The 12,429-nt window shown below is 37.3% G+C and overlaps 1 protein-coding gene across 1 annotated transcript; it reads right to left on the reverse strand.

Moving 5' to 3' along the window:
• Window positions 1-374: 374 nt before the first annotated feature.
• Window positions 375-8,062, reverse strand: LOC110868685 (ABC transporter B family member 15). Its single transcript, XM_022117921.2, has 7 exons — window positions 7,774-8,062; window positions 7,609-7,663; window positions 7,344-7,522; window positions 6,038-6,495; window positions 4,455-4,995; window positions 2,460-3,374; window positions 375-2,019 (listed from the first exon to the last, which is right to left on the reverse strand). Exons 1-7 carry the CDS (start codon window positions 8,044-8,046, stop codon window positions 634-636), a joined length of 3,807 nt encoding a protein of 1,268 aa, XP_021973613.2. The 5' UTR covers window positions 8,047-8,062; the 3' UTR covers window positions 375-633.
• Window positions 8,063-12,429: the final 4,367 nt, after the last annotated feature.

Below are 12,429 nucleotides of genomic sequence, written 5' to 3' on the forward strand. Positions count from 1 at the left end.
ATTTGGTTTATATTTTCTTCTATAGATGTCTGCAGATGTGATACACAGACTGCACATTTTACCTCTTAAAAAACCAAGAACACCTTAGTTGTTTTTCACTTTTGACTAGAAAGGAAATAATTAATAGATGCTTTAAAGGATTTTCTATTCACTAAAACTAAAATATTTCAAGGTGTTAGGATTGTCGCAAAATGATAATATATTTTTACGAAAGATTGAGCCGACCTTTATCTGATAATATATTTTTACCAAAGATTGAGCCGACCTTTATCTAATTACTAATTAGGCTCGCAAACGAGATTGCTACACCATATATAAAAGTGAAATAAACACATACGAAACTAGTATTTCGTTATTCCTCCCTCATCATCAAATTATCAAAAGAAGTATACCCCACAATTGATCATTAGGGTCAATTCAAATTATTGGATCAAATCCATTTATTTACTTGATGATACAAATATATATATCTACTATTTAGAATCATTTCTGTGTTAAGAGATGATGTCTAAGAAACCTTCTAGTATATACATACCACCCTCCAATGTCACTAAACGCTTCCAAACCCGAATCAAAATCGTTCAATATCAACACTTGCGATCTTGAAACCTGAAGCGAACCACCATTTAAACGTTAACCGATCGTATGGTTAGTAGAAGTCGGCTTCTGGAGACTAACCAAGGAGTAGTAAGCTCCAGTCGGCCCTCTCGCTAGTAACGAACCATGGTTCCCGTTCTCAACCACCCTCCCCTTTTCCAAAACCGCAATTGTGTCACAACTTTGTATGGTGCTTAGCCGGTGCGCAACCACTAGACTAGTCCGCCCAACCATCATTCGGTCGAGTGCCTCTTGTACAACCTTTTCTGATTGACTATCTAGTGCACTAGTCGCTTCGTCTAGTAACAAAACAGTGGGGTTTTTCAATATGGCACGGGCTATAGCGATGCGTTGTTTTTGTCCCCCGGAAAGTTGTACACCTCGATCACCGCACCATGTGTCATACCCATCTTTCATAACTGTTATAAAATCATGAGCATTGGCTGCTTTTGCAGCCTCGATTATCTCGGATTCACTAACCTCCTTAGAAGCTCCGTATACGATGTTTTCACGTATAGTAACCGCGAAAAGTGTTGGCTCTTGGCTCACGAGTGCGATATATTTTCTTAGAGTTCTTAAATGATACGACCTTATATCTCTACCGTCGATTTTGACAACGCCTTTTATTGGATCGTAAAAACGCTCGATTAACCCGATGATGGTCGATTTTCCGGATCCGCTTTGTCCAACCAGCGCGGTTGATTTCCCAGCTTCGATATCTATAGAGAACCCTTTAAAGATCATGACGTCAGGCCGAGCAGGGTACGCGAAGTCCACATTGTGTATTTCTACGTGACCCGTAATGATCTCGGGCTTCTCACCATCCGGATCCTCGGGCTCTATCAAAGTGTAACGGTCCAACACCGCGAAAACCGACTGCACTGCATCGGACCCTTTAGCTAGATCATTTGTCATGGTCCCGGCATCCGCAATGACCCTCCCGGTGCTTACCAAGATCATAAACGTTTGAAACAAAGCTTCCGATCCGAGATGACCGTCACTAATCAATTTCCCACCATACCAAAAGTCTAGAGCCCAAGTACAAGCCATGAGGCTTTGAGAAAACCCGAGCCCGAATCCTGCATACCAAGCTTGCTTGATGCTTTCATGCATTGGTGCTTTTTGGGCCTCGTGGAGCATTTTGAGGATCCGCGTTTGAGATGAAAAGGCCGTGATTGTACGTAGATTCGCGACTGCTTCAGCTGCGAGCTTGCTGCTTCCCTCTTGTAATTTCATGGCTTTTTGTGACATGTTCTTTAACAAAACTAGTTTGCAATAAAAGCACACGATTATAAGCGGTTGAACCGCGATCATAACCAATGCTAATCTCCATGCAATTACCAACCCCATCGTGCACGCGATTGTCACTGCCGAAAATGTTTGAATTAGAAGCGCGGATCGATCACCCACCAATGACCGTACCTGCAAAATCATTGTTGGCATCACAACTAATATCATTTACAAAAATCATAGAACTTGGACCATAATCGGGGTGCTCAAAAAGCTCGCGGCTCGCTCGAAAAAGCTTGTTTTATTTTCGAGCCGAGCTCGAGTTAGGGGTGCTCGGCTCGATAACTCGGCTCTGTGGCTCGACTCGATGGCTCGTATGTATGTGTGTGTGTCAATATATTAGAAATGTGTGTTATTTTTTTCTATTTTGATTTTTTATGTTACCATCATTTGTAAAAAAAAAAAATTAATAAAAAATTAACGAGTCAGCTCGATTGGGCTCGAGCTGGCACGAAGTTTTATGAGCTCGAGCTTGACTTTTCAGCTCGAAAAAATAATCGAGCCGAGCCGAGCTGGCTCGCCCTAGACCATAAAATACTTGTAGTAAAACAAACTCAACATCAAATTCATACCACATTGGCATCTTTAGCAAGCCTGGAACATATGGCTCCACTTGAATTTTCTTCGCGATCGAACCACCCAATTTCAAAGGTGAGCATCTTTGACAACATACGTTCGCGAACCCTCTTGGTTAAGTACTCACCCATGGCAGCGAAATTGTAATGCTGAATGATATTGACTACCATCGAGAAAACCGCTAAACCCAAGAAATACAATGCATAAATCATCGTTCTGCGCTTGATTTCCTCGTGGTCGGGTAAGAAATAAACGGATATCATTGACCCCAAAGCAAATGCATAAAGGGGTTGAATCGCACCGAATAGAATTGCGCCTGCGCTCCCTAACAATGCTTGCTTCCATTCGGGAATATTCATTGCTAAAAGCCTCTTAAAGGAAGGAACCGGAAATTCTTGGTTGACCCGAGAGGTGATGTTCATGTTCATGTTCATGTTCTCACCTCCAATGTTGTTGACTGAGCTTGCAGAGCTCGACCGGCTAAACATTGGCTGCCTACGGCTGCTCGTGTTATGGACATCAAAGGCTGCAGTGACCGACGATGGTCCAAGAGGGTAAGGAGTGGGTGGTGCATCGTTTCGTTTGGTTTCTTGGAGGCGAACGAGTGATGTGTAGAGGCCGTTTTCAAGTTGGATGAGGTTATGATGGGAACCAGACTCGACAACTTGACCATCCTGCACCACCACTATGACGTCTGCGTTTCTAATAGTTGAGAGGCGGTGAGCTATGACGATGGTGGTTCGACCAACTGCAGCCTGATCAAGTGCTTCTTGAACCACTCGTTCTGATTCTGTGTCGAGTGCACTTGTAGCCTCGTCCAAAAGAAGGATACGTGGTGACTTGATTATTGCACGAGCAATTGCAATTCTTTGTTTTTGCCCACCCGACAATTGAACTCCTCGTTCGCCAACCTGTTATGTAGGAGAGGTTGATCGTAAGTTACACACTTCAGAACCAATAATATGTTTCTAATAGTGAGAACAACATAGTAGAGAAACAGAGATGGTTGTATAACCGTCTTGTGTATCACATTCAAACATATAGTTACATATAGTTCGCGGCATATTATTAGTTTGAGAACACTTTTTGGTTTCAAGATGGTTTAGGAAAGGGTCCTAATAATCCCCAGCCCCAAAATCTTAATTTCACACCATGTATACGGGCCGTATAACGTTATACAGCCCGTATAGAATAATTTGACATGATAAATATTGGGCCATATAATGTTATACGGCTCGTATAATGTTATACGGCTCGTATGCATAGAGAAAATATTAGGTCGTATAACATTATACGGGTCGTATAGCATTATATAAGGTTTGGGTCGTATAACATTATATGGGTCATATAACATCCTATAAGGGTCGTATAATGTTATACGACCCGTATACATGGACAAAAAAAACATTCTCTGACATTTTTTTGTGCAACAATCAGTTATACGGCCCGTATAACTCTATACGGGCCGTATACATGTGGGAGTGTGAAAATAAGATTTTAGAGGTGTGAGAATAGTGGGAGCCTTAAAGTCGTTTTTCGAAACATGTTTGGTTTGTAGGTAGTCCGCTACCGGTCCAAATTTGCTTATTCAACTAGCGGAATCCAATTCATTTCATTTTCCCTTTTTCTATTTAACAATTCTTTTAACATTTAATTTGATTTTTCTTCTGTTCTAATAACTTTTGCTCGTTAATAAAAAAATCTAAATAGACAGTTAATTTTTTTTTATTTGCCAACGTTCCGATATAACTTTTTATCGAAAACCAAGTTTATATTCATAGTAAGATTTTCTTTAAATTTACGAGACTAAAAAAATACTTTACTTTGAATATAACTCGGTTTCGATAAAAATTTATAGCAGAACGTCGGCAAAAAAAAAAAAAAAAAAATATCAATCTCCTAAACACCTAGAAATCAAAAAATTTAATGAACTTAACTTAAAATTCTGCTTAATGTAAAACTCTAAAATCTGATATTTAATGAAAAACAACCTGAGTGTCATAGGCTTGAGGCAACTGAGAAATAAAGTTATGAGCATTTGAAGCTTTAGCAGCCTCAACAACTTCATCCATAGTAGCATCCTCCTTACCAAAAAGTATATTCTCCTTAATAGTTGTTGCAAACAAAGCAGGCTCTTGACTCACCAACCCCATTTGTGATCTCAACCACTTTAGTTGTAGCTTATCAATCCTCACACCATCCACACAAATCTCTCCTCTTTGAGGATCATAAAACCTTTGCAACAACGCGATCACCGTAGATTTACCCGACCCACTCCCACCCACCAACGCCACTGTTTTCCCCGCGGGAACCTTTAAGTTAAACTCTTTGAATATCAAAGATTCTGGTCGTGACGGATACGTGAATTTAACGTTCTTAAATTCCACTTCCCCGGATATTTGTTCCAGTATCTCACCTTCCATGTTGTCTGAATCGATTTCGGGGACTCGTATGATGATTTCGCGTATGCGTTCGCTTGCAGCCATTGCATCCGAGAAGTACTTCACGTTCGATAATCCGGAACCTAGTGATCTGTCATTATCAGAATGTTTAGATATTCTTAAAAAGTAACAAAAAAAAAAAAAAAAAAACCATGATTGAAAAAGGACAACATATGCAAGTGTAATGTTGATAAGCAATCCATTGAAACAAAAGTCAAATTTATCATTATCAGGCATTTCATTTCACATGATAAAAGTCAAATTCATTAGCTTGGAAACAAAAAGGTTGCTATCTTGTTCCCTTTTTATGTAATTTTTTTGTAACATAAACTATTGCTTTTATAAAAGTAAAAACATAACCAAATTGGGTGGTTGGTGTTTATTATTCTGTTTGAAACCGATTAAACCGAAAATCGAACCGAACTGAATTACAAATCTGGTTTTCAGTTCGGTTTTAAGCTGATATCGAATTAGTAATTTGGTTTTCGGTTTTTGGTTTCACAAGATTTAGTTCGGTTCAAACCAACCCGAATAAATCGAATACCAAATATCTTGTTTAGCCCAACCCAATTTAATAACAAATAATGAAAAAAATTAGAAAATAAAGGAAAATAAAATTAAGTTATTCAGTTTATTCCGTCGAAATCGAAAACTTGACCGAATTCGAGTTCGGTTTAAACTTATTATATATAGAACCATTTAAAACCGAACTGAATTACAAATTAGGTTTTCGGTTCGGTTTCAAACAAATTAAATTGAAAAACGAACAAATTGAAACCGAATTGAATTAGTAATCCGGTCTCACAAAATCTGAATTCGAATACTACAAGCCAACCCGAATAACCCAAATTAACCGAATAACAAATAGCTCAATCTTACCTAGCCCAACCCAATTCCGTAACAAATATTGCAAAAGATTAGAAATATAAAAACAAAATAAAAAAAAAGTTATTCGGTTTATTTAGTGGAAACCAAAAACTAAACCGAATTCGAATTCAGTTATTCGGTCCGGATAGTTTACCAAATAACCCACCCAAACCACATAACCAAAAAACCGAACCGATAAACACCCGTAACGCAGACAAGTAATTCGATAAAATACCAGACCAAAAAAAAAAAAAAAAAATACATACAGTCCACCAGTGGCAATGGCAGCACCAACAGCAAACACAGTTCCACCACTAGCTCCATGGTACATCACCAACCTACTACCATACCAACACAAGAACGACCAAACCGCAAAAGCGACACCGTTGCTACCAATGGCAACACCTTTAGCCAACCCCTGCTGTAAACCGAGCTTTACAGTGCCTTCTAAAGCAGCAGAGTACTCTAACAAACTCTTGTTCTCACCGACGAACGAGTAGACCGTTCGCACGGATGAGATCGCCTGTTCGGCCACTGTACCGGCCTTGTTGTACTCTTCTCTTGTTTTTCTTGATAAGTTTAACAGAACACGCCCGTATATCAGACCGGGTATGACTAGAACTATTATAAATGGAACTCCAACAATTGCTAGCCTCCATAGTAATATGAATGCTACTATGTATGCACTGCTGAAAACTGAAATGTTCATTAAGAACACTGGTACCTGCAGTTTTTAATTTCATATATCATGTTAAAAAATCAATACCCAAGTGTTTGGAATTAACGCTAGCAAGGTGTTGGATAAGGCTTTGTCTTTTGACGATAGTTTAATTTCTGTGATGGAAAAAGAAGGTACATTTTAGTTGTAGAATTAGAGTGTGTGAGTTGTTGTCCTAAAATACAGGTGGAAAAAGAACGTATACTTTAGTAGTTGTTGTCCTAAATATATTGAGTAAGGTAAATGGATGGTCCGTGTGGTTAACCAAAGTTATGGATTTAGTCCCTAGCTTTTCAAACATACACTGAGGTCCCTGTGGTTTGTCCTTTCTAACGCATTTAGTCCTCAACTTTTGTCAAAAGTACATGGATGGTTTCTATGGTTTGTACTTTGTAGTGCATTTGGTCACTAAAAGTTGGGGACTAAATGCGTTACAAATGCAAACCATAAGGACCAATTGTGTACTTTTGGCAAAAGTGAAGGACTAAATGCGTTATAAAGTGCAAGCCATAGGAAATAGTCGGTCAAATACTTGGTGGGAACCTTGGAATACTCAACGACTACTCGGATTACTCGGTCAACTACTCGGCCTACGCGGCGACTACTCGGGATTATGCTAATTTTGACATGAGTTATGCTAATCTTGACATGAATAATGATAGTTTTGACATGAATTACACATATTTTGACACGTTTAAAATATCCAATAATTAATTTCTTTATATTTAACATGTCGTCCGAGTACCCCTGAGTACTCCCAACCCCCCACTCTGACTCTGCTGACGAGGGAGCGCCTAGCAACTTCTGCAACACTGACTATAACTAAAAAATCAACAGATTAAGAACAATTTTACCTTTTCGCTGATGCATTCTTGAATAACAAGACTATCACTAGAAACACTAGTAATGATCTCAGCTGTGCTTGTAACATTCAAATCAAAATACGCAACTTCTTGCCTTAATACTGCTTTCAAATAAGCTGACCTCAATCTTGATGCTTGTCTCTCTGCTGTTCTTGCCCAGCAATACCCCTCTGCAATATATTAATATATATCTATAATTACTGAATAATATACAAGATAAAAAATAAAAAAAATGTTTGACCAGAAATTAATCTACCAAGAAAACATGCAACCCAAATCCCAATAGCCATGTAACAAAGATTTACAGCGTTCTGTACATACAAGGTTAAAACCAAGTTAGATTTAACACGAGTAGCGAAAAAAATGACACCATAAAAAAAAAAAAAGTTACTGGCTCCGCCACTGTTATTATATAATTGACCTTATTCATTTTATCAGTGAAGACATCAACTGTGAAAGAAGAAGAGTCTCCAATATTATTCATGATGGTGCTAGTGAAAAGTAACATAGTCGGCATCGCAATTCCGTCGCCAACAGCACCGAAACACCCGAGAGTCATCAGAAACATGTCGGTACCGTCGGCGTGCATAAAAATCGACCGGAATGATCCAGTTTTGATCTTATTGTTTGTCTTTTTACTCTGTTTAAACATGTTAACACAGAGGATTATGAGGTTGTATGGGGAGAGGAACATCTTAGTTGAAGGGGAGTGTGGTGTGTATATATAAGGTGTGGTGTACAACAATTTTTTTATTTAATAAAAGAAATTAATTAAACAGTATTCGTTTTGCCAATAAAGTAGTGACACTACATTGTTCGACACTATTGACGACTATGGTTAAGGCATCAGGATCTATTTTTTTTTAAACGGGTACAGATTGGTACCTTTTATTTATATATGAAAATAGAATTTTTTTTTTGTACATATGGATAATTTTTCTAATGGTCTCATATGTTGTAAGGCAGGCTTTTACGGAGGAGATTTTAGGTTGAATCGCTAACTATTGTTTTGAAAGACGACAAGCCGAACTGATCGGGTTGGTTGCGTCGATTGAAGCAATTTTTTTCGTAGTGTGACAACTTGATCAGAAGCCTGTGAACACTAGCTCGAAAGTACGATAGTGCAGTGAGGTAAAACCCGTTCGGTCCCATCATCACCAGGTGCAGCAGAAAACTGATTGAACTTGGGTCTTTTGAAAACCCAAGTCTCTCCCTTACCACTTCACCACAAACTCATTAGCAAAAATTTTAAAAATAATAATAAGGATTATTTATTATAATGATATATATGTTGGCCATTCTAATATATACGTCACTTTGTTTTTTTAATATAAAAAATAATTAAATAAAAGTAAAATGTCGTTTAACCAAAATTGTAGTTTAGTATAATATAATATGTGAGGTAATCTATCTCACATTTAATATATTAAACCAAATTGGTCGGGTTGGTTGCATCGACCCGACCAGCTTATTTTCATGGTTTTACGGCGAGGTTCTCGATGTTTAACGGTTTTTAAAAGCATTATTTTGTATTGAAATCTTAAAAATAAAGATTATTCACTAATACAATATTGTTGTGAAACTAGCGTAATAGCAAAATAATACGTCGAATTGAATATAATTGGAACTCCTCATGGGTTTCCCATAGCAGTTGAGTGCTTAAAAAGTTAACTAAAACATCTTAAGGATATAAATCTTGTGCACTAATATATATACATAGTGTGCCTGGTGATTTTGATATCTCAACCTACTAGCATGGTACAATATGGTTTGGAAATGAATTGCATGTTCTTGATTTCATGTACCAAAACTCTTAAAAGGAGTATATCCACATGGATAATGGTCAAGATTGAAAAAGTCTCTTATGGTTGATAATGCCTGAAGCATTGTTATCAAAACCTCAAGAATGCAATTTGACCTAGTAAAACTCGAAAGATATTCTAATAAAGATGGATATAAATTTGATAAAACTGGCACATTTATATCAAAATTTCTCTCTTAAAAGTTCATTATAATCGCAATTTACAGTGATGATGTATTAATGTCTAGGCATCATCGGGAGAAACTGTCGAGCTTTTAGAGGGAAAATTTTTTGAATGATCTTGCCACAATCTAATTATTACTAGACCTTCAGTTCGAGTATATGTGTAATTATACTTTTATCCAACGATCCAACTATATCCAGGAGATATTGGGACATTTTAGTATGGATAAAGCTCAACCTTAAAGTATATTAAAGGTTTTTCAGTCACTTGTTATAAGAATGACTATTATCATCTCCTACCGATGTAGAGATTCTTATTCTAGAAGTATCATAATTAAGTATGTTCATTAATATGTCTTGTGTCACACCCCGAATTTCCACGTGTCACCGGTGGGCCCGGTGGGGGAGTATCGTGACGTAGTTGATATCATCATAGTCAAACAACACAAATTATAATGCACAGCGGAAGCAAAAGAAATAGATTTATTTCAACCATCAAATGTAATATTAAAGTATCACAAGTAGTCGAAATAGATCCACAGGCGGATTGGAATAAAAAAATTGTTCAACAGATAAATGCATCCCAAAGCTTGCGAGACTCTATGATGCTAAGGAGAGACCAGCCTATTACGTATAGCACCTGCACTTAATCTTTTTGGGGAAAAATACGTCAGTTTACACTGGTAAATACAAATTAACTGACTCATTTTGAAAAGGTTTTAAAAATTGATTTAAATGCTCAAGGCACAAAACATTTTATAACTTGGGAATAATTAATCAAAGTTAAACTTGTAAAAGATTTACATGTTTGTTGTGCGTTCAGTCGCCCGAGTCGTGTCGGGTTTAAGGTTAATTGACACACCACTTAGTATAAGTCCGCGGCGGGAAGCCAACGTTTATACCTTAATAATGGACATAGTACCGGGTGTACGCCTACACCCGGGTGTCAAGGTCGTGGCCAAAAATGATGCCAAGGATATCCGGGACATGGTCAATAAGCTCCCAAAGGCGTAAAAACAAACAAAACCAAGTTTTCAAACGGGTCACATTGATAATACCCAACTACTAATGAGTTGGGGTCAATTGCCCGACCAAGCGGTATTTTATATACCGTACCCCCAAGCCCGTATAAGGGAAAATAAGTTAAAAGTATTTACCTGAGCAAGTATAAACCACAAAAGCAACAATGCAAGTGTCTTTTACTGGGCTCCTATTCTGGAACGAAGGTTTATAATAACCTATTAGAATCCTAACGGGTAACATAGCCTAAGCTTAGACCGGTTAGTTTTGAAGAATAAATATGGTTTAATCGCGAGGAATGCGAAAACCGGGAAGGAATGTGATTTGGACCCTACAAGCTTGGATACTTGTATAATATGGGTAAACCAAACACATTCTGAATTTAGAGACTAAGATGATATGATTTGACCCGTTTCGGCTAATATGCGTGAACTAGTCACATAAGCCGATCCGAACGCGAAAGTGCGTAACGAGTAACCATATAAGTCATATGCAAGTTTCCTGAGATGATATGTACCAAATATGTTGTAATATCAGTAAGGTATGTCCAATTATGTCCCAAATGATTTTAAACACCAATTACGCCTCATAAGGGTATTTTGGAAATTTTACATAAGCTAAAAAGATAAAAACGGGCAATCTGAGTTTTCATCTCTAGTTTACTGTTATAATATGAAATTCTACTAAATATATCAGTAGGTATTAGACCTTTTATATAAAAACTAGTTTTGACATATACTATGTCGTAAAAATGCCTAAAAAGGCGATTTGAAGCCATTTCCGGGTTTTAAAAGAAAAGCTGATATTTTTATAATTCCAGAAGGCTCAAAATATTATATTTAGCATAATAAATCAGTAGGAAAAGTTTGGGGTCAAAAGGTTTTGTAAAACTCATTTTATGGCCGAAAAGGGCAAAACCGGCATAAGCCGAATTATACTTAAAACCTCTAGTTATGCTCAGCCTAAAAATAAATAAAAATCTTTAAAATTCCCAAAATATTATTACATAACAGTGGGTATAAGGTTTTGGTATAAAATCTAAGTTTAAATAGGCTATGCGTTAATTACGCTAATTATTTACTAAGAAAGCTTCTAATTACGCTAATGAGCATAACTCTTATTCTAGACTTCAAACTGATGTCAAATTTTGGGGACAAGTTTATAATTCAGTAACTAAGGTGTCTACCCTTATACATTTTCAAAAATCATGATTTTTGGACATTTGGGCATAACGGTCAACATATGGGCATTTAACGGAAACATGCATACGAACAAGATATCTAATGAACCACGTTGTATAATCACAGGAGGATATACTAACATGTTATTAGGTCCAAAAGAAGCTCTAAGGCAATCTTAATCTTAACTAAAACGGGTCAGAACTGAAAGTCAAAACGAAAGTCAAACTATGCGACTTTCGGTTCCGAACCGGGTCTAAACAGAAAATTGTCGAGTTGAACATGTTGGAACATGTTCTTATACTTATTACCAAGTTATATTAATGTTCAAATAGGTTACATGCAACCTACATTGCTAATTATGCATTAATTTGAAATTAAGCATTCTGTTGACTTTTTATGATTAACTTTGACTCGACAATTGACATGCTTAGAGTGGGAATCTGGAAACACCCTTTTAAGGATTTGTTACCCACTTAATTACCTTCCTAAAGGTACCTTTAATTCGTGATTTGATAGAGTACATTATGATTAATCACGAAGTCAAACCTTAATTACGACGGTTTGACTTTTACTTAATTAACTAAGTTAGAATGGATTAAAGGAGGTTAAGGACACTTACAAGAGTCCTAAGAAGGATTATGGAGCCTAAGAAAATGGGTTGCTGACCAGGGAAGCTCCAGAGAGTCTTGAACCAATGTTCCAAGTGAGCAAGTGCCAAATGATCACACTCAAGTCCCTTATATAGTGAACTAGGAGCCTTAGGATCTTGCCAAGATAGTCTAGGGTAGTTAGGAGATGATCCCAGGTGTCCCTAAAGGCCTAAAAACTGCCTAGCAAGCCCATAGATTCGAAATGTTACATTTTAAGTCGGTTAAAGAGGTTAAACAGGCAG

The sequence above is a fragment of the Helianthus annuus genome, chromosome 7 (assembly GCF_002127325.2).
Source record: "Helianthus annuus cultivar XRQ/B chromosome 7, HanXRQr2.0-SUNRISE, whole genome shotgun sequence".
Taxonomy (NCBI): Eukaryota; Viridiplantae; Streptophyta; class Magnoliopsida; order Asterales; family Asteraceae; genus Helianthus; species Helianthus annuus.

Excerpts from the sequence above, each read along its gene's own strand:
- LOC110868685 (XM_022117921.2), bottom strand. The coding sequence starts at position 8,046 with ATGTTCCTCTCCCCATACAACCTCATAATCCTCTGTGTTAACATGTTT. Across the intron at positions 3,375-4,454 it reads CTCAAGCCTATGACACTCAG|GTTGGCGAACGAGGAGTTCA; the intron begins GTTGTTTTTCAT and ends CCTACATAACAG. Across the intron at positions 2,020-2,459 it reads TTGCTAAAGATGCCAATGTG|GTACGGTCATTGGTGGGTGA; the intron begins GTATGAATTTGA and ends ATGATTTTGCAG.